The 27,634-nt window shown below is 33.5% G+C and overlaps 2 protein-coding genes across 14 annotated transcripts in view; one reads left to right on the forward strand and one right to left on the reverse strand.

Moving 5' to 3' along the window:
- Positions 1-1,936: 1,936 nt before the first annotated feature.
- LOC120342205 (tumor protein p53-inducible protein 11-like) lies at positions 1,937-5,944 on the forward strand. The gene is made up of 5 exons (XM_078110622.1): positions 1,937-2,129; positions 3,457-3,576; positions 3,950-4,066; positions 4,375-4,519; positions 5,375-5,944. Exons 1-5 carry the CDS (start codon positions 2,046-2,048, stop codon positions 5,527-5,529), a joined length of 621 nt encoding a protein of 206 aa, XP_077966748.1. The 5' UTR covers positions 1,937-2,045; the 3' UTR covers positions 5,530-5,944.
- Positions 5,945-6,470: 526 nt separating this feature from the next.
- The window catches only part of LOC120342204 (uncharacterized), a 35,379-nt gene continuing 14,215 nt past the window's right edge, over positions 6,471-27,634 (reverse strand). For 6 of the 13 annotated variants that reach the window (XM_039410935.2, XM_078110614.1, XM_039410937.2 and 3 more), the window contains 25 exons: positions 26,985-27,112; positions 25,899-26,116; positions 25,202-25,380; positions 24,657-24,742; positions 23,751-23,856; positions 21,760-21,807; positions 21,324-21,410; positions 20,072-20,141; positions 19,744-19,836; positions 19,320-19,454; positions 18,166-18,290; positions 17,496-17,589; positions 16,922-16,976; positions 15,851-15,983; positions 15,023-15,476; positions 14,598-14,734; positions 13,551-13,678; positions 12,832-12,941; positions 12,149-12,278; positions 10,613-10,693; positions 10,397-10,500; positions 9,768-9,994; positions 9,073-9,199; positions 7,645-7,787; positions 6,471-7,306 (listed from right to left, as the gene is read on the reverse strand). In XM_039410935.2, the coding sequence (XP_039266869.2) occupies positions 7,283-7,306; positions 7,645-7,787; positions 9,073-9,199; positions 9,768-9,994; positions 10,397-10,500; positions 10,613-10,693; positions 12,149-12,278; positions 12,832-12,941; positions 13,551-13,678; positions 14,598-14,734; positions 15,023-15,476; positions 15,851-15,983; positions 16,922-16,976; positions 17,496-17,589; positions 18,166-18,290; positions 19,320-19,454; positions 19,744-19,836; positions 20,072-20,141; positions 21,324-21,410; positions 21,760-21,807; positions 23,751-23,856; positions 24,657-24,742; positions 25,202-25,380; positions 25,899-26,116; positions 26,985-27,112 (3,222 nt within the window). In that variant the 3' untranslated portion in view covers positions 6,471-7,282. The remainder of the gene's footprint in view (positions 7,307-7,644; positions 7,788-9,072; positions 9,200-9,767; positions 9,995-10,396; positions 10,501-10,612; positions 10,694-12,148; positions 12,279-12,831; positions 12,942-13,550; positions 13,679-14,597; positions 14,735-15,022; positions 15,477-15,850; positions 15,984-16,921; positions 16,977-17,495; positions 17,590-18,165; positions 18,291-19,319; positions 19,455-19,743; positions 19,837-20,071; positions 20,142-21,323; positions 21,411-21,759; positions 21,808-23,750; positions 23,857-24,656; positions 24,743-25,201; positions 25,381-25,898; positions 26,117-26,984; positions 27,113-27,634) is intronic. The other 7 variants (XM_039410936.2, XM_078110617.1, XM_039410939.2 and 4 more) reach the window with 7 other exon arrangements.

Consider the following 27,634-nt stretch of genomic DNA (forward strand, 5'->3'; position numbering starts at 1 on the left):
TACGCAAGTCATATTACGCTCTTCGGCACAGTATAATTGAATTACATTTCCGCGCATGGATTGTTGCATGCATTATCGGCAGCGGGAGACAATCAGACAGTTTTGAATTTATTTCTGTCGACAATTCATGGAAAGACAAACAGTTTTTAGAGATGGCCTTTCAAGATTGCCATGTTTTTTTCACGGCCCATCTCTTTGTTAACGATAATATTTTTCCTATCGAGAAAATCCTATTAATGCATAGATTTCAAACTTTACAGAAAAGGGGTCGTTTCATTTTCTGGAATTTTATACGATATATTGTTTGTGCATGCGCTTGTGTGCGACATAGTTGTAGATGTAGTTGTCGATAAATGTTATTAATATAACCCACGCACGTTGTTATCTTTGGTAGAAGATAAGAAGTAGCTATTTTATTTATAGACATAAATTTACAAAATTATCCATCCGTGTATACATAGCGATGTTAACATTCGATTGACCAACATTCGTGATTATATTTTAGTGATACTACGTTCTTTACCGTTCTGACGCATCGAATATCTTACTTCACCTTCACGGTCGTGGTTTACTGGCCGATCGATTAATTCCTGTCTCGGAGATAAGTCGGGAAATGCTTCAGGCAGATTAATTAATTACCGGTGGTACGAAATATCCCACGAGCGAGCATTCGTTCGGTAAAGGCCCCTGTGTTAACACAGATAAGAAAATAAATGTTTGCTGAGAAGGAAGAACATCTGTCGTTCTCTTCATTTATATCTTATTGTGAAAAGCGGTAAATCTGGAAAAGCGTAATGCTTTGCATCTACGTTAAATCGCTATCTAATTGTGATGTTTTGATTTATTCATAATTTTTACAATATGATTAATTTAACTAGTATTTATGCGAAAATCTTTTTGCTCACTTGAATTTAAAAAAAAACGATGGAATAAAATTACAATATTTGCATAATATGTGTCAAATGAAAATTGCGAATAAATCAGAAATCCCATCCATGCTGTAGGGTAATAATTATTAGATAAAAATTACTATAGCATTACGATTATCGGGATTATGATATCATATTCATGATTGCGTTTTCAAATTGACAGTGCTTGTAAATTTCACTAACGCGTCATGTGAACAACGGATGTTCTCACTTGCTTTGTACACCATATACTGACATTTAAGCGTCGTTCAGGTCGAGGTAAATCGATAGCTTTGCCAACAGTGTAGTTTAAAAATTAAATGATTAAATTCATTCAAAAGGATCAATTTATGTCTGGTACCATTCTATTAGTCACGACAGAGTGGGACTAGATGAGCCAGCCCATTTTATAAAATATTGTCCATATTGTATTTTACTCCGATAATTATTTGAGCATTATCATCAAACAATCAAGAGTTATTTCTGCATTCATGGTACATGTATTCAGTTAAGTCTGAGGTATTTACAAGGTTGACATTGAAATGATCCCTTGTATCAGTATTTGTTCCCCCAAGCTGACTGTTTTGCAGATATAATTATATAGATTCGCTGTTCTCAAGTAACCTATTCAAAAAAAAAAAATAATTCCATCGCTTATATGTTGCAATCTCTCCTACCAATATAAAGCGAACACAATAGGATTTTCTTTGAGTTCTAAAATAGATGCTTTATAATCCATGTCATGCGTCAATATTTCAGAAAATTTCGGTGAGACATTTTTATCAGCGTAACAACAGTAGCCTACAAGCTTAGAAATACGAAGCAGATCTTGCAAATAGATATTGTGTGTGTATAGCCAATGTGTGAACACCGCCCTTTCATTTAGTGCGTCGAGGTCCGGATGCTGACCGTGATCTGGAAGTCGTTCTACAACGCCAATTATACCATCAAACAACGGGCAATTATATGTTGTATTCATTTTAATTACGTCTGATTTCTGCTAACATTCCAATCGACGTTGCCGTGGATATTAAAGCATTGTTTCTTTTTAGACCAGTCCATAGACCGTTAGGATAGGTACGAAACTATAAAGAACTATAGGAATCTATTTGCTTGTACTAGTAATTAAGCTACAGAATGCAGAGTATTCAAAGTCGAATGAAAAGCCGGAAAATCCTAGGTGTAGGTGAAGCAGCTGATGGTCAACTACATAGGTCAAAGGTAACTATACTGCTTTTGATTCATTTTTTTGCATCAAGTACACATCGCACGAAATGATTCCATCAGAGCCATGATTTGTTCCATATTTGCCAAGAAACGATCAATGTATGTATAAATCTTATATATGTCTAAATGTAATTCGAAATGTATGGGAACGCTGTGTGGAACTAAGTTCTATATAAATAGCTCAGAGAAGACAAATAGCCAACACTTATGCAAATGTGTGAACACGTACATACTCAAAAGCGAAGCCATGTCAAAGATAAGTTTTATGTGCCGCGCATGTCCTCAGTCTCGAAAAAAGAAAAATCAATTTATATATATAAATTCAAAGTTAACGAATATTTTATATGAACGTACATGGATATTGCGTCTTAAATTGTACCTTTTTGTTTTCGATATCCGTCTAGTCGGTAAGCATAAACACCAAATATCCGTTAACAGGATATTTAAACATTTTGATATCCTAACCTCGTTTCAAACGCTATATAACTAAGAATTGTTTAACATACTTGTATATTAGTATATCTTTACTAATTGGCTATTTTAAATAATTCGTGGCGTGGTGGCGGCCAAAAATCTATTGGGTCCATTCCACGACGCAAGAGAAACTGAATCACGCTACAGTGTTCCCATATCATATTATATGACGCGAAATGAAGGAGTATATTTACTTGCGTGGCGTTCCAGTAGATAACGCTTTTGTGTGGAATATATATAATCGCTAAAAGTTCTTTTCAATCACCAAGTCCAGTTTTAAAAATATTGATAATAAATGTTAAATCTGACGTATTTGGACAGAAATACGCAAATCGGTGTTCATAAAGTCCCTTTACAATTTCAATTTTGTTATGAAGTCATTTCTCAATATATCTTAACCAGGTTCGTTGTTTAATAATCAGTAATTGTTTAAATATTTTTACTTCATTTATTACATCTTTGTGGGCCAAAACAATATATATATATATGGTATCGATAAAATCCCTTTGCCATTTTGAAAATTCTTAAGATTTTATGGACACCTTATATATACTTGAAAATACAAACGGCTGACAATATGCCAATATTGGCAAAGACGCCATCACAATACTTTCATGGGCACATATTTATTTATATTGCGTTAAGAACCACGATTATAACTAGGACGAAAAGAGTATTTTGTTTTATAACTGCTTCATTCATAATATATAAATATTTTGGGCTCGGTTGTGAGTTGGTTATTTTCAAATACACTGTAATTGCATAGGTCTTAAATACCTGTTAAAAAACGTAATGTGGATCCGTAGGGTTGTAGAAGTAAAAGTAAAAATAATGCTTTCGTCGACAGATAACACAAATTCTTGGAAATGATTCTTTGACGAATTGGCAGATTGCTCGAGCAGAATATCCAGTAGGTCTTCAAGCATTACAGTGGTTATCTTGTTTATGGTTTTCTTCCATTGGATTGGTAAGTAAAAACCTATGATATATATATATATATATATATATATATATATATATATATGACATCATACTTGGCCGCAGATTCCAAGTTTTCAGATTTTCCCATCGTCATCGGATCACCTGATAATGTCGTTTGAGCACGTTGACACTAAGGTGGAAAGGAATTGAAATATTTTGAGTATTTTCCACTACACAACCCGATGGTTTAAACGTTCGGAATTATCGAAAAACTATTGAAATTCATGATTATATATTTTTTTAAAACTTTGGTAAGCACTGGGGATATCGTTCTATGATGGGAGTTTTGTGCTGCTACATCAGGCAGGCATTATCTGGGAAAGTTCCCAAATTAAACTGAATAATTCAAAATTTGGCAGATCAGTCTGTTTTCTCCTGAAAGTATTTTACCGCCTACTTTACTGAAATCGGTCGACATTTCAGAACAAGATGCAACCCCCAACAGAGACTTATTAGTCGGAATGCGACTATCACTAGTAAGTAATTATATTTAATTATTAAGTCATAATATCACCTGATTTGTAAATTACTCCATATTATAGGTCCACATTTATAGCGTGAAATTACAAAAATTGTTATGTCACAATCACATTCAATTCTCCTAAGTGGACCTAAGAGATATGGAAACTATTACGTTTATGCAGAAGGAGAATATTTTAAAGTCCTTGCATAATAATACACGCTTCAGAGCTAAAGGTCATATCAACGGTCTAAAAGGTTTCCAATAACAGCCTTACTACCAACAGAAGCGTGCTGTTTCATTGAGTTGTATTCTATTTCACAGATTTCAGGAACTCGTCTGTACGGTGCTGCCATGGTGGCTTTGGCATCATTATGTTTAATCGTCACCTTAGCTAATTGGCAGAGCCGACGAGCAATCAGAATCGCCCTTCTGGTTCAAGGAATATTCTGTACATCTGAAATTCTAGGTAAATAAAAATAACAATCAACAGATTTCATATTGTGGCCTTGAGATATCGAGATCAATAAAATATTGTCTTTCCGCGTTCTTTTCTTTGCCCATCAATTAGGGCAGGGCTCCCCAACCTTTTTATTCAAGTTCAATTATCTTCTGTCTTAATAGAACTATTTAGTTTTAGTGTAATCTGTATTCAACCATATTCAATTTTGAACTGCCAGGAAGATATATATGCCTGTAGCGCTTGCTTGTTGAGTTTGAGCTTTTCTTTTCGTTTGGTTCGGGTATTAGGTTTGCATATTCATTTCGATTCCAATTTCGAATGTTTTATGATCGAAGCACCTAAATTTGTGTGGCTATGATAGGTCTATTCAATTGTTCCCCTTTTCAATTCAGAACCCTAGAACACCTCGCATAGATTGGGGCGGTTTTGTCACCCTGCTGCCCGCTGGTACCAAAAAAAAGTTTTTTTCAAATAAATTTAAGCTTTTAATCCTCTAACAAAATTAATCGGTAAAAATACTAATAGTAGTTTCAGTGAGAATCTTGTGGCTGTTTGTTGTTCACAAGCCCCGAGATCCAATTTACCAGTAATCCAACAGGTGCTCTTTCGTTTATCTAACAATATATATATGAAAAGTGCATAGCTTTGATGAAATGTACTCGTTTATTATAATTTGTAGTTAATCTGTGGACTACCTGTAAGAGCGCTGTGGACCCCGTTGGGAGGCCCTAAATTAGGGGGAGACAATCAGTAGATTATTTTGGCAATTTACCTAAAGTGGCAATACACGATTTAGCCATCACACAATATACATCTCAATGCAGCAAATACATAACATTTTAACCATCTATTGCTTTCCAGCTTCATTTTTGTCTGGCCCTTCACATTGGGATCAAATTAGTCGACATCCACTTATTTGCTGCACAATTCGCATCTTAGTCAGCGTTGCTTCATTCTACTATTTCAAACAAACCAGACCCTGCACACATGGAATCATGAAGAGAGCATCGGAATAAGTTTTAAATATGCAACCGAAACTGAGATATCACAGCATGCTCAACGACAAAACTCATGAAAGAGTTGTATTTACCTCGATAACGACCTATGTAGCGGCAAGCGGAAATACAACTGAAAGTCAAAATGCGTCGAGACCAACGTTATGGGAAGTAATCGATTGCTCGATCGCCAACTATTTCCAAACATTTTCACAGACTTTGGAATGGAAAATGAGTACTGGCGATAAACTCCATCGCATTACACATCTCTCACTTTCGAAAAAGCCTGCCGTCTTTATAACCACGTATTGACTCTTCCCAAATTTTTGATATAACTTGGCTGTGCAATTTAAACCTTGTAATATCAAATACTGCACATTGATTGTGTGCATAAATATTTCTATAAATAGTCTCGGTATAAAAATCAGTTATTCGACAGGTGGGTATTTAATAACACAGTTCATAGAGGCAGGAGATGGAGCAGTTTTCCGAGCAAATGAACCAAAATCATATTACGTATAAGGTGATATTTTGATGGAAAGATATACTAGTCATTAGAGAGGCTTACATGAAATACATACGACAGTATAGGAGTGAAATATTTTTGAAAATGTAGCGTGTTTAAAATAACGTGTCACGGACAGTTGGCATTTAGCGGTAATTTGAGGTGGCGACCGAAAAGCCGTTTGAAAAAACAGAATTGTGACAGAATTCGGTGCCTGTATAATTTGGGTTCTACAAGCAATATTCAGTGACATTACGGAACCATGGTTAATAATAACTGCTTGGAATGAGCTTTAAAAATGCAATCAAAGTGAAACAAGCAATAACTGAATTGCTTCATTAGGCAACGCCTCATTTGTTGGACAAAAGCGTCAGATGCGGGTGACTCAATGGTCATAAATTGCTCGACAAATCCGATAGAGTTAATAACATAATGATGGAAGCCATCATAAGCTATTGAAATGTCAATCCTATTTAAACTAGATTTGATACATTCAACAATATTTTATTGGGCGGTGACTATGCAAAAGTCAGTAGGATTATTATAGTTTATTACTCCAAAACTTTTCGAGGTATTAAATGTATGCTTGGTCGCCGATGCACCGCGGTCCGCTATTAGTTTATGGAGGATTTACGCATAGTCTACATTCTATAATAATTTTGCCATTGAAACAGAACCGATGAAAGCGAAACTAAAGTAACGTTAGAAAACAATGTAATATGATATTCTTTATACTGAGTGCTTTATGCCGATAAGGAAGGATGAGCGAAGAATTCATATATCATACCATTTCTATATTTAATGACAACATAAGAAAGCGAGAGCCCATAGAATATGTTCAATAAGAATCGATCCGATTCAAAGTAAACAATGGTTCAATTAAGTTTAACTTCCCTGTATAATGCATTAGAATGGAATTGCAAAGTTATAGCTGTTACCAGAATGGTTTTAAAATTTGAAAATCGATATCGTAAACGCGTGCGTAACTCATGCAAGAAGCAAAAAAAAAAAGGAATATTGAATAAAATCGCCCCCAGCGATATCAAATAAATATCGAATTGTGGGCTTAAATTAAAATTAATTGCTTCTAAATTAATGGTATGCTTCCATTATCCCATATTTATTGATGGTATCTTAATAAATATGAAGATATATATGAAAAAACGATGAAACAATTGTACATCATAGATAAAAGAGAGATGATGTTGAGGTAAAAGATCTTTTCATTCAGTTTTCATCATCCATTCAGTAATATCAAAATATATCGCGTCATAATTTCTTTTTTGTTGTTTGCTGAAAAAAATGAATGCGTTATTATTACGAAATTCGGGATTCCCTCCCTATTTTTAACGTCTTTACGAGCTTCCAAACTATTGTAGCCGCAATAGCGAAGGTGGAACCAATGCCCGCGGAAAACAAGTCCATGCTAGACCGGACTTGCGTTACCATTAACTTCAAATTATTTAATTCAGTCTAATAAATCAAAAGTCAGTAATAAAAAATAATAATTATTTATACCTCAAAAATCAGCCTGTTTTAATACATGAAAAATCCGATTGAGGTTAACTTCATTTTTTTAAGACTAAAAATCGCATAACTATAAAAATATATTAGCCAACTCAATTTTTTACCTGCTTTGCACTAAGATATCTTAATAACGGAGGTACAGGTCTTTTAGCAAGAGCAGGGGTAGTGACGAATGGTTTTTCATCCGAACCTCCATCCATATTAAGAGAAAGAGAATTCATTGCCACTATATCCTGGCGAGGCACTCCTGTCGAATCAAATTATCGGTTCAGAATAAATATTAAAATATTCTACATGCAAACTTACCCAGGAAACATGTAAAAACAGCAATTCATAAGTTTAGAATAACAGGGCAGATTTTAATCGGGACAAAGCATTTCTCCTAGTCCGGTTGTCAACCCACGGGATATCCTGATATTCGAGACTACCTATTGACTTCAATGAAAAATAGCTCGAATAAATTTCTTTATCTTCCAAACTATAAATCTTATTTGACACATTGACCGAACATAAGATTGCCGCAAAAGAAATTTTTTAATATCCATTTTCTCTCCCCCAAAATCATCAATATTTGATTAAGTGATCAATTCGATTACAAAATCTAAAATAAGTCTAAATATATGGGGGAGATTTATTAATTAATATATAAATTATTTATGGCTTATTTACTTCCAGATTTTTTTTATAAAACTTCGACCGCGTGTTTCGTAAGTACAACAAAAAAACGGTAGTGTTTCGTTTTGTTGGCTTCCTTCACATTAAAAATGTTACAAGTTGGCAAATTGTCTAAGCCAAGATTTCTTATCAAGCGCTATGTCAAAACTTGTCTTTTTTCCAAGAAACTTTATCATTGAAGATTTTGTTGATAAGGGCGAACGTTGACAGTGGCTAAATAATCAATGAGAAACGAGTAAGGTGATGGAAAATGTTTCTTGGTGGGAATCCAGTCTGTTGTGATATACATAGGCTATGTGATTAAGGTCAGTATATCGTGCAAAGCGTTAGGACCACGCTTGTAATCGCACCGTTGATTATCCCAGGTACGATGTGAGAGAGAATTGCTGGAGTCATTTGGTGGTTCACGAAACTGCTGGCCGATTGTTGATTCCCCATGCATACGGAACAATTAACTGGTGAATTATTACCATACCAGTATCATTGTTATCTTGTAGGTGATGAAAGCCGAAGAGACAGCCCAACCATCGTGGTCCAAACAATCTTATTGGCTTTGCTCTTCCTAAGCACGATGCATTAACCGCAGATCTCAATTTAGACTGGTAAATAGACGAAATAACGTGCGTCACCTTATGATGTCACAATGTCTTACTGTTTTAACGCACGTCTTATCGGCTTTCCGATACGATGGGATAGATGAGCTTAAAATATCCATGATCTTTCAACCGAAGTTACTATCAATTCAACACCGTGGTTCGCCATATGGTTAAGCCGTATAATCTCTTTCCTCTCCCCCGGGATAAATATGATAGTTTATCTATGTAAGATAAAAAATCCTAAACACCAATATTGAATACCTGTGATAACTTGTCTTTGATGGACATCTATCCATTGTTCCCGGAGTCTTCTTCCATGCTCATTGCGAGATCCAAATCGTATACTTGTGAGTGAATGATTACCAAGTTTCTCTATTGTTGCATTTCCCTGAATGTGCACATTTTTGAGTTTATAGATGAGAGAATGGATGTTTGATACAAAATATCGACTTTGAATTAGGTGGAAGATACATATGTGCAAAAAGCATGCTAGAATCTATTGTTGCATTTCCATGAATGTGCACATTTCTAGTTTATAGATGATAGAATGGGTGTTTGATACAATACATTGATCGACATTGAATTCAGTGGAAGATAATATGTACAAGAAGACTAAAGGAATTTATTGTTGCATTTCTCTGAATGTGCATAATTTTAGGTTTACAGATCGGAAAATGGGTGTATGATACAATATATCGACCTTGAATTCAGTCTGATACATATGTGCAAATAGCTTGCTAGAATGCCTGTTGTTCCATTTCAGAGTACTTCACAGTCATAGACCCTTTACCAGATTTCAGAATGAATGATTAGCTATGATTATCATGTTTATAACTTTTGCGCCAGCATATATATAAAAAATCAGTGAATTTACTGTTATATCATATACTATTCACAATCAAGGTAAGCTGCAGGAAGCCAAACAAAATGTATATTTCAATAACTCTATCACATACTTGGGAATATCTTCTAATTTCACTTTCATTAGGTGTCGGCCATTTTTCTTCAACAAGTTCTTCAATATCACTGGAACTATGAGCCACAACACTGTTATTAGCATAGTCTGCATTTCTCAGTGTAGTAGGAGAATGTCTTCTACCATATTTTTCTCGAGAATACTCATTAGACGTCAGAGGCTTTATGGAAGTCCCTGCTTTACTTGCATATTTGTCAGAATTTGACCCTAAAAATTACAGCAATAATTCAGAAATGTCCTCATTTAAATTCACCTAGAATCCCAGGTAAAAGACAATCTTGGTGATGAAATCCGAGTATTGGATAGCTATCTATAAAAAGCACAGCAAAATTATTGAAAAAAAAAACAATTTTGCCAAACAATGTTAAACAAGCACACTCACAGTTGAAAAATAATAATACAAAATGGGAATAGGTATTTTCCTTATAAAGCCCAGTCTTGACAACATTCTATCATTATATATACGACACATATAGTATTTTCTAGAATTTTATGTTTATTTGACAGAAAAAGAGTTACATACATTATTATATTGATAAAGGATTCCAAAACTGAGTGCTGGTAAGCTAATCGAGCGATATATTATATATACTTTCCAGAAATACATACCAGGTTCAGTATTATTATACTGTTCTGCAGTTTCATTTTTTTCCTCAAATAAAGTGCTGCGGTACATTAAATTCGCTCTTGGCCGTAAATTAATTTTCCGTGTCCTGCATAAAATGATAAAAGTTAGGTTAAGTTTTAGTAACCTAATATAGATAAAAAATGATCTAATGTTCACAAGTTATGTAGAACGTGATATAATAGAAATAAAAGTCATACCTTTCTTCATTGGTTCTTGGCTCCTCAGCATTCAGGTCATGTTGCTTGTGTTTTGGTGGAGATACAGACGATGCTTTTATGCTAAAAACAAAATATATAATTCATAAAATGTACCTTTTCGACAACACCAAATTTTAGCGGCAGCATCTTCGTTTTTATCATAATGCTTAATGTAATATATCAAGTGTCCAAAGTGTAATCAAAACTTCTTTATTATTTTCATTAATGGTCTTTGGAGAATTATATGCCTTATTAAATCATCAATTTTTATCAGGGAATTTCAGAGTCCCTAGTTAAGCAACGTCAAGCTTGGTTGGTACGTGCTTTGGTGACAGTCTCGATATACCGGGTGTCATCGTTTTTTTTTTATTAGTATACTATAATATTAATGGCGCTCCAGAAGTATGTGCACCAAAATGGCGCACAACTTGATAACCTTAACCTGGTTCACATACTATGTTCAGGTTGTGGAACATCATATTAATTTGTAGAGATGGGACGAGTCCGGCATTACAGAGATTCGACTGATCCGAGTAATAGGTCAAGGACTCGAATCAAATCCTCCGAGTCTGTGACGTCACAAAGTAAAAGCAGAGAAACACGTTTTTGACTATGATACAGAATCGTGCGCCCACAAGCATGCATTGTAGCTTATATTTAGCTCAATGGATCGGCAGGTAGCAGTTGAATCATTTTCAAAATATATTTTTCCTTTTTTTGGCGGCCATATTACAAACGTAAACGTGGGTTAATGTGCACTTGGCTGTGAAATTTTTACATGTGAATATGAAAAATAAAAAGCTTCGGACTACAATGCTTTCCCATAATTCCAGATATTTCTAGCCGTAAATTTACTATGACACGTGCGCAAATGGTAGAGAAATGCCACTCGTTGTCAATACAATGTGGTACATCTGCTTGCAATTTAATAGTTCATGTAAACGTTCCAAAACTCTCCATGCTTCCCATTGCTCTCTTTTAAGAGAAAGGATTGAATGTAATAAACTCGATTTAAAAGAGGTATTAATAAATTCCCCCCTGGGTTGATTCAGCGCATGTTTCTTTTATGTGAATCGAAGACTCAAAAACATTGCACTAATTTTATTGTGTACCACATGTATACTAGAAAGGATAGATAGTTTGAAGGCGACTGGCACAACATCATTGTTATCTGGATATCTGTCTTCGTTTTGATTAGGAGTGTTTATAATACACACAAGGGATATTGTTACAGATATACCCTTGAATTTCAACTAGTTCAGGTATGTACTGAGATTTATAGAGGTAAAAATACAAAGATAGGAGTAAATTAGTAAAAACAGAATTGATTATAGACTCGGTAAAAATGATGTGGACTCGAAATCGAATCCGAGTCCAGAAAACGCGTGGATTCGACCCGAATCTGAGTCCGGATCCGAATCCCGGCCCATCCCTATTAATTTGTGCCATTTGTTTATTTCAATCCAAGTTGCCTTCCTGAATAAATTTTGAGCAAAAACATTGAAGTCTACAAGGCCATACTCGGTCATATTATACCTTGTCTCATCATCCTTTCCCTCTCGTCCTTGTCCCATCAATGATCTTCTTAGTTCTGCAATATTGGCCACAACAGGAGGAACTCTCACGCCATGTTTTAATGTAACCGGGCCAACATTATCTGACATTCCTAAAATACAAAATTAATACAATCAACTTGTCAATAGGATTAGCGTTTGTCATTGATTATTCTGTACTTTTGAATTCAAATATTTCGTTGAGAGATCTTGAAAAACTTATATGATATTCTAATTTTCTAATATATTTAGAAAGTATTAAACACTTATTCAGCTTTAATGCAATAAGAATGACTGAGTTGGAATTATTTTTATTGCAGGGAATAGAGATTTGTGATATATATCCTGACAGTTAGGAATGCTAAAAAGTCGGGTTATGATGAACTACAGTTTTGCCTTGAACTACAAGTTACCAGTGCAGGGCGAGAGTGAAAAAAGTTAGGTAATTAGCTTATTGTCACAGATGCCCTTGGATGGTGGAGAAGGTCAATCATGTATATTACTTTTGCATATAACAAACATGTATGAAACATCTGTAATCCATGTGCTAAGTTGTGTGCTTATATCACAAAAATCGAAGGGTTAAAATAAGAAAGTGACAATTATTACAAAAATAAAAAAACAATTAAGACTTTTGCCATGCATGATATAAAAACCATAGATTACCAAAGTAACTTTCTGTTTCATTGTTTCCCTGATAGTTCTTTGCTCGGTATCTACTGCCATGACCTTCAGCAATTACATTCGTCAGTGCATTTCGTTTAGCAGAAAGAACTCTGAAATTACAATAACAATGTCGGGTTTAGACTATGTTGATAAACAATAAAAGACCTGTATCCTACTATCATATTTTAAATATTTACTGAATCGGAAAAATGCAACCATATATTAGAGTCAGCATTTTGATTTATGTACTTCAGTATCGAATATTGGTAATATATTACAAAAAAATTGGTTAGGATTTACATATTCATCTCGGGGAAGGGGAAAGCCTATAAGACGACTTAATCATATATGGTGAACCCCGTCCTCTCGTCCGATTACCAGTTCATGTTCGGTATGAGATTAGTTAGTCAATTATTTGTTTTCAGATGCATGGACTGGGTGGTGGAAGAAGCCGTAACCGACCAGCGGTTACGAGAACCACTCTGCGACGGCAAAAAGTCCAGCTATCCTCTCGCACATAATTATCGCAGCATGGGATTCAAACCTGCAAACCCATGAAGGGTAATCGGAGATGCGCTGGCAAGCGATTCCTAATGATCAGCATGATGTGCCACACCGCCAAGCCTGGTACATTTAAACAAACATATATAATGGTATTTTTACATGTATTTAAATCTAGATATAGTAATTTTACAAAATGAAACAATTGACAGTAATACCTTGGTCTTTCTCTTTTTATTGGCTCTGGAGAACTTTCAGAGCTTACTGCAAGAGTTACAAGCTGTTTTTTACCACCCCATTGTTTCAGAAGTTTGTCCAGAGAAAGTTCGTTGGCACCAAAGGCATTCTACATATAATATACACAATAAATACTATTTTGAATAACTGCCAATATTACTCACATAAAATAGTTCAACATTAGAAAGATAGGGTCTACTCCCCCCCCCCTCCGAAAAAAACGAAGTGATAACTGACTGAAATTATTTTGGTAAGTATTCGAAAACGGAAATATTTGCCCAAATATGCCACACTTAATAACTTTAGGACAGGGTAATTTTTCACCTATTTTGTGCACTTGGATAGTTTAAATAAATCACTCAAAATTTGATCTGCTTGAAAATCATAACCATCATATTTTAGAACATTCACAATTTTATTATATCTTCATCTAGTATCAAGATATTTGCTCTTAAAAAAATCATGTGGTGTTATATTTAAAAAATTCAAAGTTGGCTTCACATGTAAAATAAATTTATTGCTTAATCCTAATCTGAAAGAACCAAAAGTGGAATGTTGTCAAAAGCATTGAAACACTATATTGTATCCAAGAAAATTGTTTGTCGTCTAAAATACGATTCCTAGTCAAATGAAAGTAATTTGAAACATACTACAACAAATTGAAGATATATTTTAGATATTCATATGAGTAGATAACCAGCTGCTTGGTTCTATATATTTGGTACGCGCCCCACCTCAAAAATAACTAGCTAACAATAAGCTACAAATAACAGATAGTAAGGCGAAAGTATGTTTTATTCAAAAAACATGTTGAAAATACATGGATGAAACATAAATAATGAAATAAATGAAAAGGTTTGAAATGTAAATATCCAAAATAAGAAGGGCAAGATCAAATCTAAAAACTATTTTTATTTTTAATTAGGTTCACGCCCCCTTAAAAAATTTGATAACTCCCCGCTTGTAGGGCGTGCCCCCCTCCCCGTTTGAGAACCACTGTTATAGGTGTAAAGAAAGTGAAATGATACCTCACTCAGAACTGGTGATTGATTTGATGACTTCATTTTGGATCTCTGTTGATGGATTGGGCTTATTTTACGAGCATGAGGATCATCCATTGGTACAAGCGACTCACCAAATACTGGATTATGTTTTGAAGTTTTATCTAAAACGAGATATTCAAATTATTATTAGTTTTTGACAGAAATTATGGACAACACTATTGACATTGACAGTAATCCTAAGATACAAAAATGCTGGAAATATTAGCGCTGCCAAACTTTCTCAATAAATATTGCTTTAATAGAAACATTCGACTTTCTCCAAATGTTGTCAAATGAAGTTGCAATTTTCCATAAATACATAATAATGCTATAAATAGGTATTTAAATGAGAGTAATTAACAATATAAGCAGATTCATTAGGAATATGGCCATTGTAAATGTTCACTCACTTTGATTTGTGGCATTAACATTAGATTCCTTTCTCTTTTTATGTGGGCTTGAGGTAGATTCGTTCAAGTCTTCAAAAGGCAAGAATTCTTTGGCATCTTCTTTCATATCACTAAGATTTATATTTTTATCAACAGCAAACTTATCAGCTGTTGCAAAAAGCAGAATTGACTGACTTTTGCTTTTATCTTCCAATTTCGGCTTTTCAAAATCCGATTCGAAAGAATTCACAGTTTTCTTTTTATATTCACTACTTGAATGCATAGTTTTAGAAATAAAAAAATCGGAAGAATTATCATGTGCAAAAGGTTCATTAGATTGTAATGCATGTTTGATTGTATTTGATAGGATTGTCGATGGAGATGAAATGTTTACAGTTTGTTTTTGTTGTTCTTGTATGATCAATTCTTCATCCGCAACTGAAATTTTCGTGCTGCAAGGGACGGCATTGGACGTCTGTGGGAATATAAGAACACATTCAGTAAAACAGCATATTAAAATAAGAATAACAACGCATCAATAAATAGATTATTAATAAGAATTGGTGCTACTCTGTGACATGAAATATTGGTAAAAATACAACTGTTGCAAGGGACGGTAGTGATCGTCTGTGGGAATATAAGAACACATGCAGTGGAACAACATGTTGAAAAGTACAATTAGAATATGGAAAACGCATCAACAATGCGATCAGAAATGGGTGCTTCTGCTACCTTTGGAGATGTACTGCTACCTTTATAGATGTACTGCTACCTTTGTTCACATCAAATGAATTTTCATTTTGGTGAAAAATAAACTACTGACTGACTCCATAATATATGAACAAATACCTTGTTGGTTGAGAAGGATTGATCAATGGCAGACTCTGAGATTTTGTTTGAGAATGAGGTCGTTCTTTCAGGACTGGCTCGGAGAGGTGGTTTTCTGGTACCAGGACGGCTAGTTGATTGTACAGGGATTTTTCTGTTAAAGATTAGAAAAAAAAATGATGATGATGATTAGATTCATAAAATGCAAGACAACCTGACTGGTAATATACAACTGCTGCATATTGATCTATACATATTATAAACTTTATCTTTAAGTTAAGTTTTTTCGATTTTAGACATCCTAAATATATATTTGATTTGTTTGTTGTTATATGGATTGTTGTGTTTTCAGGATGCCAAAATAAATCCGCAATATTTTAAAAGTAAATTGCAAAATCACAGTATACATATATGACTATGCAAGAAAGCAAATTTAACAAGGCAATGAATATAATCATGATTTAAATAGAAATAAGATTGGTTACAATGATAAATAAATGCCAATTTACATGAACGTGCTAACAAAAAAGTGAATCTTACGTTCATCCACATTAAATTTAGAACTGAATTGAATTAATGTCACAATGTTTTAATTCAATTTTATAAAATAATATTTCGAAACAGCACATTTGTTACGAAGTATTCAGCACAGATTGAAAAATATTAGTAAAAGTATTAAAAAAATTACCGCTATGGTTCATAAACTCAAAAATGTTAGAAGTTAAAGAAGATATCGATAAATCTATAAACCAGTTCAAACAAGAAGTACAATTCAACACCATTACGAGCGTTACCCCATTGCATTGTTTATCAGATATATCAAAACCACATAAACACATATCGTAAGCACAACAGAGAATAGAAGCTATTACTACCAGCATGGCTAAAAACTAGCCTGATGAAATGAAACATCATTCATTAAGACTTAGCAACTAGCAACTAGTTTTATTTAAGATTTCATAAAAAGCTCCGACTTATATTTCAAATGCATCTATTTTTCTACATTTCATCATTAGTAATTTTAGTTTTCCTTTTCACTACAGTTATTGAGTTGTTGGTTAGCAAATGATTTGGCTTGAAAACTACTTGTACCTTGCTTCTTGTTTCAAAGACGCAGAAGCACAACGTGAGTTGGTTCGCGATGTTCCTACCGTAGACAATAATTATCAAGAAATAACATAGTAGTGGTAGTGTAATTTTAGTGATGAAATTTAGGAAATGATAACCAACATTATATAAATGAAGAATTATTAAACAAGATGAACATGACATGTATGCAGCAAATAACAACAGTCATTATGTTGCATGATAAATAAAAAAAATGCTTGAATCTGTAAACTGAAAAGATATTTGAAATATGAATTAATTTTTACACCAGGCAGAAATCCAGGGATAAAATTTAGTTTTTAGGGTGAAATGACAAAGGTGTGTTGAATTTTGTGGAAGTGTGAAGATAAAAAATGCAATTAAAACCAGACAGTCTGTAACATATATAAAACAATATTCCAATTTCTAAATTCACAAATGTTCTGAAATTCTTCACTTTGAAATGTTCATACAAAAAGAACTGTCACATCTCATGAAATTAAAGCCTAGAAATACAAGTAAGAGATCAAGTCATAGTGGAGGATGGATGGAAAGAATATATGCTTAAATCCACGCAAACCTGGATTTTCTCCTTTTTCATCAAAAGGATTTGGGTGCTGTTTTATTGGTGTTCCACCTCGTTTAAGATCTGAAGTAGCTGGAACCGTTCTTACCTTCAAGAAATACAAGATATTATTTGATATGAGAGTTTAGGGAAATTGGTGTCGTTCGGACAAAAATTCCCCCCTTTTTCGTCTCCAATTTTTCAGTAGTTTAAGATGTTCCATGAAAGACATTCGGAAATTTCATGTCAATTTTTTCTAAATTTATTCCGATTGACATAATTAAGATACTGAATTGGAAAAGTAGAAATCAAAATCAAGTATTTGGTTTAACATAAGTCTGTTGTTTGATAATAAGAATAAACAGCGCAAACGATTAAATTATATTCATGACATCACAATAAGAAGTTATTTGGCCTTCAAGATATGTCAGTAGTGATTGTTTGCCAATGATATTCATACGACATATCGCAATCTGTATCAATCACTCTTGCCATCATAATCAAATATTTAAAAAGAAACACATCATAAACTGTGAACCCACGAAGAAAAATTAATTGATTGCTTTCCTTCCTTAATTCTTGTGATGATAAATATAATGATAGTTATACATATATTCTGCGATTCGTATCAGAAACAACAATAGCAATTTTCAAGTCCAAATTTAATACTTTCAACAGTACATACTTGCTCTCGTCTTTGCTGCATTTGAGCAACTGCTACAAGATGTCGCTGAGCAAGTACTCTTTGCTGAGCAGGTGAAAGCTGCCGCCTGATTGCTGATCTCCTCAATATTTCATATTGTTCTTCAGCTATGAAATTTAGTTAATATTTTTGTAACAAAATCCGTTTTTCAGGCAAGATAATTTTCAGCAATATAAGTAGCAATATAATATTTTGATATAAAATTTTCAGTTCAAAGCCTTGCTGGAAAAGACACAAAGTCCAGCTAAAATGTATGATTGCAAATGTGTCAACCAACAACTTTTGAGCTTGCTTAATATAACAAAAACCAATAAAGAATAACCCCAAAAAAATTCAAAAGTGTACTATATCTATATGCAAAGATAAATATATCAAAAACACTCAGAAATTTGCTCAGTTCTTAGGTAATGCATTTGTTGCACAACCAATAGTATTAATTTAGTAAGAAATGAGTGCTTTTAAATCATACCAAGATAGTATGATAGTGGAAAGTAGATAAAACTGTTAGATAGATAAATGGAGAGTTCTTCAAAGTCAGATGCAATCACCATAGATAGCATCATATGGATATTGACTATTCACTAATCTGGTACTTCTAAATTAGTAGATCAACAGTTTTTTGAGGATGAGGAAAATGATGACAGAAAGTTACGGTACTTAAAAATGGACTTTGTACCCAGTGTAATGTGCACGGTATTTTCATTACATATCCAAGAATATCCCAATTGAAACAAAAATATTCTGTGATTACATCCCTGACAAAATTTTACCTTATAAAGCTGTCGCACAAACTGTTTTAGATTAAGAGTAGTATCACACCCAGATACATGCAAAAAAGTTAGTAGTTAATATTTTAATATTTGCAAAATTTATGATCCGTATCTATAAACTAAATGCTTTCAATACATCATAACTTGTTATGTTTTCTAAGAAGATTACTTTTTATTTGTATCATTGGATAGTTACACTCATCAGTTTTCACAAATCATGTGTATAAATCAGTTCAAGTTGTCATCAACAACACTTTAATTTAAGAAGAAGAGTGTTATTCCATTTTTCATATATTGATGAAAAATTTAGTAGACTGTTCTCATATTTTTAAATTTCTACCACACACCGCAAACGATTTACTGAACCTAAAACTGCATCTTTTGTCTCTTCATTGTAAGACTTATTGTCAGAATCAAAATAATTGTACGTATCAGGTTGCGGTGACCACTGGCAAGACGCGTTTCGCATGAGTGGAATATCATTCTCCGAACCAGAGTCAGCTAAAAGTTTTAGTCATCAGGTTAATATTTGTACTTTTATAAATCTCACGATTAAACATGCGAACAAAATATTGCAATAACTTAATTTATAAAACTCCTATATCATAATGTTTTATTCACAGAATTTGGCTTTCTTTCACTCATTCCAGAGGTTACAGACTTGACACACTCGTAACAAATAACTAAGGAATGAACCCCAGGTGAATTAATAATATTTGCATAATTTTTTAGAAAATTTGTTTAGTTCAATTACGAAAATATAATCTGATGACAATTTCACTTGCCCCACCTGTTAAATCAGTCAACTGGTTTGCCAAATACTGGACAGTAAGATTAGAATCTTGCTTTTTTCCAAGCCCATTTGTGTAACGCATCGAGTATTCTGCAATGAAATTAAAAATACCTACTGTATCGCCGGTAGTTAGTAGAAAAATACAGTGACATGGTTCAGAAAATTTCCAAAGTCAGAAATAGATCTATGGCACACAAGATGGAGAATCTGATTTGTAAATACAATTAAATCTGAACCAAACATAATCTGATGCATAATTTCAGCAAAAATCAAGAAGTCCTAATTTGAAGAATAGTCAAATACAAAAATAATAAATGATATATACCTTTTTTATCTGGTACCATAAGAACACCACTTCGTATATAAGCAGTTGTGAGAGCTTCAAGGTAGTCAGACTGATATAAACAAAAATAAAACAAGACTATAAAAACATAAACATAATTCAACTAAACAGATTGCTTAAAACTTTCGATCCATTCGAGTGTTAAGTCTTGGTATACAGCGAAGAGTGAATACTTTTACTTATTATGCAATTTTAATTGCTTGCCCTCTACATGCTTTTGTTGTATAACTATTAACATAACTTATTAGGTACATGGAAGAAACATTTCAAAATAAAATAATTAAAAAAAAGAAAGGTGATGAATTAAGCAGAAGAAATGAAATTAGGAGCATAGCATAAACTACAAAAATTAATGAGAGTGAAGAAGAAAATCAAACTTAATTTGTATACAGTATATAAAAATTTGGTCTAGTATCAGAGAAGTAAATCGCTCCATTTGATAAAAATTAGAAAATTCACTTACTACTTGTTGTTTATGTTTTTATACTCTACATATTTACTGATTGAATTTCTCATAAAATCAAGATGCATCTTTTCTTTTTTAGCCACTAATGCATACTCTATATTTTTAATAAAAATGTTGTTGTAGCTCAATGAATGCATATATATTATTTCGAACATGGATGTATACAGAAAACACAGCTCACCAGTAATTTAAGCTAAAAAAGTGGAAGCAATTAAAAGCAATCAGAAAGTGAATACATAAAAAGAATCATAAGAGTCAATCTATAATTCTATCTTGATTCTGAAGGTAATGAATAAACAATTGTATTTTTAAGTCAAAAGAAGAAATAATTTTTGAGCTGGAAAATTTGAAATTCTTGCACAAATTGTTATGCTTAATACTTGGTCATGTTAGTAAACTTGTCTTTAAAAAGTGCTATAAATCACAAGAATTTAGTTTGATCAACACTATCAAGTTATGTTGTGATTAGACTGGTTAGCATTGTAGAATTAAATTCATTCCCTGGTGCAGAGTCAGGAAATCCAGATCAATTTGAAAAAAAAAATGGGTGCTGTTGTCCCAACAAACAGAGATCTTTCTGCGTCAACATGTTTGCAACAACAAACGATGAAAAGCGGAAAAATTGACTCAATCGAGATGTCACACTAATGATAAACTTTTTACAAATAGGTAGAGATTATTTGATGTGGAGAAGCATGATTCGCACTAATAATTGGACAAACTTGATGACATGCAGCAATGGTGCACTGATAATGTCGTTTACTCAACTCTACTGGTGGTATGTGGCCGCTCAAGATTTTGAATGGTCAATATTCCGACCATTGGCTCAAAGTACTTGACTGTAACTTTGTTGAGCTGTAAAAATAATTTTTAAGTTTTTTCTTGGTGCCTTCATGCACTGTTCATCCGTTGTTATCAGCACAATAGGAATAGGTCAAGCAAAAATAACTCTACATTGCCTCATGCTGTAGATTTTCATAATTTAAAAACTTGCCAAGATCATTTGAAAACATCATGAAAAACCAAGTTGAGATGGTTACAAATTAATATTACGCAATAAATCCAATTGAAAAAAACTGTTCAAAACAAAATTTTCCACAGCTCAAAGATAGTGTTCAGATGAAATTGGTAAGCATGAGAATATTAAATTGATTTTCTGGCCAAGTATAAATAATACTTCTAAAGTTAACTTCACTACATATACCTTTTCTGGTTCGGTGATGCTAATAAAAGTATTTGCAGGTGCAAGAGACTAAAAATATAGTACAGTGTTGCAATATAGTCAGCCGAAGTGCGCTCAAATTATTATAGCTAATTGAAATTATTATAAATTTGTAGAAAGAGTCAGCATAATTGTATATATCAACAACTGGTTACTAACCAAAGCATCCGATAAATAATTGATCAAAACTTAGGCAATGTTGTAAACAAAATTACAATGCGCTTCTGTTTACCATTCAGATTTCAATCTATTCAACTATCTCTATTTTTCAGTCACAGATATCTTCAACATAAACAACAAAATCCCTCAACATTGGGCAGTCTTATCGACTTAATCCTATCGATGTAAATCCTATCCTATTTATTGTTTCTCAGATAAAATGTGACCTCCATTAAAAGAAATAATCTAATTTTATCATACATTCTTACCTTCATCTTTTCTTTGTATGTTATGTGTTTCAAAAAATAAATAAAAAATGTACTTTCTGCATTCTGTAACTAATGAACAGATGATCTGTTCCTCAATGAACCTTAAACCCCTCAACATTGACAACAACAACAACAAAGTACTCTGATATTTCAATCTTTACTTATTCAAACAAAATCAAGATTTGACTTTATCTTTAAAAGTTGTCTTGGGATCATACATTGCAATCTTCTTTCTAAGAGCTCTAGATCTTTTGGAAAGCATATAGAACATCGTTTTGTCCTTATCTTCTAAAGGTTTGACTGGATCTCCTTCAACACTCATATCGTTAACAGATGAGCAGGTTGAAATGTAAGCATTGTTTTGACGAAAATCAATTCGATTAAACGTATATTTGACATGATTCAGCATTTCTTGTTGACTTTTAGTTGAACGTGAAGTGAGACGTAGATTTGCTGAAGGAAACTTAGGTTTGGCACCTTGTGAGATTTGTGGCTTAGACTCCGATATTTTATGGCTCCAATACATAGGTGGTGACACTTTCTGGGGGAAATTATCTTTAGTTTTAGATTTAATTAGTGGTGGTCTTGCAGGTTCCTTGATTACCGGGAGATTGCGAGAACGTGGAGATGAAGAAACAGACAGTGACGGCTCAGTGTGTGGTCTAACGCGAGTTTTTTTGCTAAAAACTTTGGACATCTTATTAGAAGTATTCATTGAAGGCTGAAAAAGTCTAGATTCTACTTTTTGAAAATTTGGTTTAGGTTGAATTAATTTCACAACATCTACTTCATCAGTTGATTTTTTATCGCCATCATTTTGTTTCTGCTGATCCATTGAATATTTCATTAATTCTCCAACATGCATGCCTTCTGGTAGAATTTGAGAATTTTCAGTTAACATGGAAGGAGATAGGTTTATTGCCGTGCCTGTTTCATTGGTGAATTTGATGGTGTCGCAATAAACACCCTGGCCATCAGTTTGAATATTGTCTGAATATTGATGATTATCTGAGGGATAAACATTCGACATTTCATTCGATTTTGACAGAACAGCATTTACGTATTTTTCTATCCTAAACTTATTACACTCAATTGACCTTGTGCGAACACAAGTAGGTATTGGAGCATTTGATGACAAAGGTTGGGTGTTAGTTGTACGATGATTTGACGAATTGATTTTTTGTTGCTGTATAATGGCTGCATTTGTGATCAGCTTTTGTGGAGGAGAGAATTGAACAAAAGTTGCTCTGTTGGTTCGTAATGGTCGATTAATCTGTTGGAAAAATGTGTTAAAACCCTTTTAAATTGACTAACAATATTTTTCATCACTCACAAACATTTAAGGATCCATCTTAGTTACAATCAATAAACTTCTTTGTATCTGAAATAACTTCTGTGTTTATGATATGCTATCCTCCGATTGAAAACTTTCTGTTCTTTCAAACTAAACTTCAGACATTTCCTGTTGTTGCTATGCAAAACCTGCCATTCTAATATAATCTACCTAACTGTTAGTCATTTGAAAGAATATGATTACGTAATTACCTTCTTTGTTGCTCTTTCCTCAGAGAAGCCAGATAAATGAGAGGTTGTACCAACACTTACATGAGCATGATCTTCTTTTCGTTTACTACCAGCAGTTTGAGAATATCTTAAAAATGAAAAATTTACAGCCCCATGCAATTTGCAAGGCCAATGCAAGTATGGATCAGATAGAAAAGCTAATTTTTATTTCAGAACGATATAGCCAAATTGAAATATATTAAGGTGTTCATATTTATCTAAAGTTAATGCATTTTTTTAAATTTTCACATTATCTAGGCCAGTGGTGTGCAACCTGCCCACAAGAAAAAATTGTACGCATGTGAAAAAGTGCCAATTTTAAATGGTGTGCGTCCTGTGAAATGAGTTTTTAATTTAGCTTAATCTGGTATGTGCGAGTAATTCCAATCCCTTTGCATTGCAAAGTCTATAATTGAGTCCAATTCATCATCTATGCCCATCACGTTACAATGCCCTAACAGCTAGCTTTTGCGAAGCAAACAATGCATATAATAAGTGCGTAAATAAAAATTTTGTGTTTTCAAATTCTAGAAAGCCTATGTTAAATAAAGGTGAGACCCGTGGTTTCCCCCAGTTATTTGTATCGAGTCCTCCTGTATTGAAGGTTGCACACCCCTGATCTGGACAATGAGTAAACTTATTCAAGAGCAGATCTGCTTAAACAGACTCATCGCAAACAAAGACACAAAAAGGATATCAAAGGATTATGCAAATATTTAAGCCTATTCTCTGTGGTTACTAGGGTATTTTGTATTTAACTGTAGATCCTTCTTCCTTGTTTACTTTCTACTTCGAATTCATATGTGGCCAGTTGCCGATTAAACAATACAGTTTTATCAAAGTGATAAATAGGAATATCAAAATCTTATTCTACATTTCTCTTCCTACCTGATAGGCTTTGGTTTATCTGCAATTGTTTTTGCTCCATGGCTGGGTGTAGGTTTCGCATCTTCTTGAATGTTTGGTGCAGATGACTTCAAAAAACATATTTAAATAACATGTAAGATGAAAAAGTGCAAATATACAAAGAACATGATAATACTGGCTTTACAAACAAATGAAAAAAAAGCGTTTACAAAAAGAACTCAATTACCAATATTATTTTCAATATTCTAAATGAATAAATATTGAGTTTCGATATTCCCTAAAAATAATTTTTTTAAATTTGACACAAACATGATTCCGTCATACACTAATTTTGATTGTTTGAATGATTAAATGGCTGAATTATATTCGGTAATCAGAAGTAGAATCTACAAAACTGAAGCCTAGAAACTTATAGCGACGAAATGAAATATCCAAAATAAATAAGTAAAGAAAACATGAAATTTTCAACTCTAATTCACACTCTCAATTTAACTAACTAATTGCTCCATCGAAATAAATGATGTCTGATAGTTTTCGCCAAGAAATAAATCACAACAAACTCTTACTTTTCGAGACATTTGCTTGTTTCGATCTCGTCTTGATTTCAACCTTCGTTTCCTTTGTAACTTTGGAGCAATAGCAAGTAGATGAACTGGTAGCCTGTCATCACATGAAGAATCGGAACCAGATGTATCTGACTCATATTCACTTGAATAGTCATCAAGATTCACATCTCCAAGATTGCCTAAACAAAATTTAGGAGAGAGATTTAATTAACGCTATATCTGCCAAAATTACAGATTTTTATTCGTTTCATTCGTTGGTATATTTACTTGTCTTATTCAGCCATACACAGGATAGGATTTACCGTACATATTTATCCTGGGGGAGAGGAAAGGCGATAAGATGGCCTAATCAGATGGTGAACCACGGCCTCTCATCCAGTTAGAAGTCCATGTCGAGTATGGGATTAGTTAGTTAGCTAGTTATTTGTTTTCGGTAGCATGGTCTCGATGGTGGAGGAAGTCGTGAACGACCAGCGGTTATGTGAACCACTTTACGGCGGCGAGGAGTCCAGCAATCCTCTCGCACATAACTGTCCCTGCATCAGATTGGAACCTGCGAACCCACGCAAGGTGATCAGATCAGAGGTGCAAGGTGATCACGATGCGCCACACCGCTGAGCCCAAAGAAACAAAGCCAAGCCAAATACAGAAACATGCCCATGGTGACACATAAAGAATCATTTATTTATTCATGTACCTTGCATGTTACGCATCTGCATTCTCTTTAATATTTGTTTCTTGACCCTATCTTGTATTTCTTGATAACAAGCATCCACTTTTGATGTATCAGGATCACAATAATCAAGCAATGTATCACAAAAGTTATGACCCATTTCTTCTAAATCTCTTGTACTAAAATGAGTTCCCTTCCTTGATCCCAAGGTTGTTCCACCAAATGTAGCTTCCATAGTGTAACTATGATTTATTAGTAATGATAGATGATTACCGGTAATCAATGTGTTTTTTATGCAACATTACCGTACATAACAGTATTTTCTGGATCATGACACTATAAACACACCAAATGTGCCAAACACTTGAAACTCACGATACAGTTTTTGCATAAGTACTAAATTGATTATTGGTCACCAATTTTTGATGGGTCAATGTGCTTGAACAGCATTTCTCAAACTGTGTTCTGCAGAACACTGCTATTCTGCGAGCTTCCGAGTGTTCCGCAGGACAGGGATCAAAATTGCGACTAAATTGGTTTCCATGGCAAACTCGGTCGTACTTCGCTGCCTCTATTTGTAAATTTGTCTTCCAATTGGCAACAAACATGCGGCCTTGCTATCTAAACATGTCTGGAAAGCATGCCGTTTTTGTTAACCATCTAATATCGTTAACCTAATTTCTTAATTGTCAAGTCTACAGCGAACTTTTTAATTTTACCATGGGCTAAATATTTTGGAAACCACCCTTCTCAATGGATTGTTAGCTTATAACACAAAACTTCAAAAGATGTCGTGATAAGGCCAAGTTGATGAACAAAGTAAATCCTTTACACCATTTTTTATTATCAATTTTACCTTCTTATTTCTTGGTGTTCTGCGAGGCAATATAAAAAGCAGAGGTGTTCTAGGGCGGAAAAAAATTTGAGAAACGCTGTGCTGAAAAACTATCACCTACCGGTAAGTATCTCACTACCAAATGGACAATATTGAGACAATGAATCACATGTCTTAAATAAAAGAATATACAAATGCCCACAAGTTACCAATAATGAAGCTTATAATAATACATTTCATTTTTAATCATATGAAGAAGAACAATAAAAATAAACCTGTTCATGACCCCCATGCACCACATTACAACTCTACCAGTTCCTTCTTTACTTTTCTGTATTTTAAATTTACAACTTTCGTATTGAAATTTTGTGTTTGCATTTTTTGATAACATGAGAGGAAATATCTGAAAATAACAAAAGTTGGAGTTGAAAGCAATTGAGTAAAGAGTCAATTCTTACCATTTATCTTAAATTCAAAATTGTTTTCGGTTTTAAACAGCTTTTGACTGTACAAAAATGTTTACCCATTTTATTATCACTGTTCAATATGAATGAAGATTAAACTGTACGGAGAGTTTTTATTGCTTCCTTAAATGGCTGCGTTTTGATAAGAAATTGAAAAATGTCTTGCTACTGAGTTACTGATAAATAAGAATGACATAATCTCATTCCATGAAATAGCAAGTTTATTTGTTAACTTTCGTCAGATCATAGTTCAACTTCTTAATGATTATTCACTGTTTGATTAATTTATATCTTGTTTTGTTTGAAGAAGTTAGACTGTCATCTAACGAAAGTTAACAAATAATATGTTATTCTCATTTATCCCTTTGATACTATCTCGTCTAAGTGTCTTTGTGGTTACAGCCATATACGTATCCGAAGTAGACATGGAGAAAAAAAAAGGCAGTTCAATATACAACAGA

Source organism: Styela clava, chromosome 3, assembly GCF_964204865.1.
Source record: "Styela clava chromosome 3, kaStyClav1.hap1.2, whole genome shotgun sequence".
In the NCBI taxonomy this organism is placed as follows: Eukaryota; Metazoa; Chordata; class Ascidiacea; order Stolidobranchia; family Styelidae; genus Styela; species Styela clava.

Bases quoted from the DNA above. Each gene is read 5' to 3' on its own strand.
- LOC120342205 (XM_078110622.1), top strand. From the start codon at position 2,046: ATGCAGAGTATTCAAAGTCGAATGAAAAGCCGGAAAATCCTAGGTGTA. The intron at 2,130-3,456 runs GTAACTATACTG...TTTCGTCGACAG, and splicing joins GTCAACTACATAGGTCAAAG to ATAACACAAATTCTTGGAAA. The intron at 3,577-3,949 runs GTAAGTAAAAAC...AAAATTTGGCAG, and splicing joins GGTTTTCTTCCATTGGATTG to ATCAGTCTGTTTTCTCCTGA.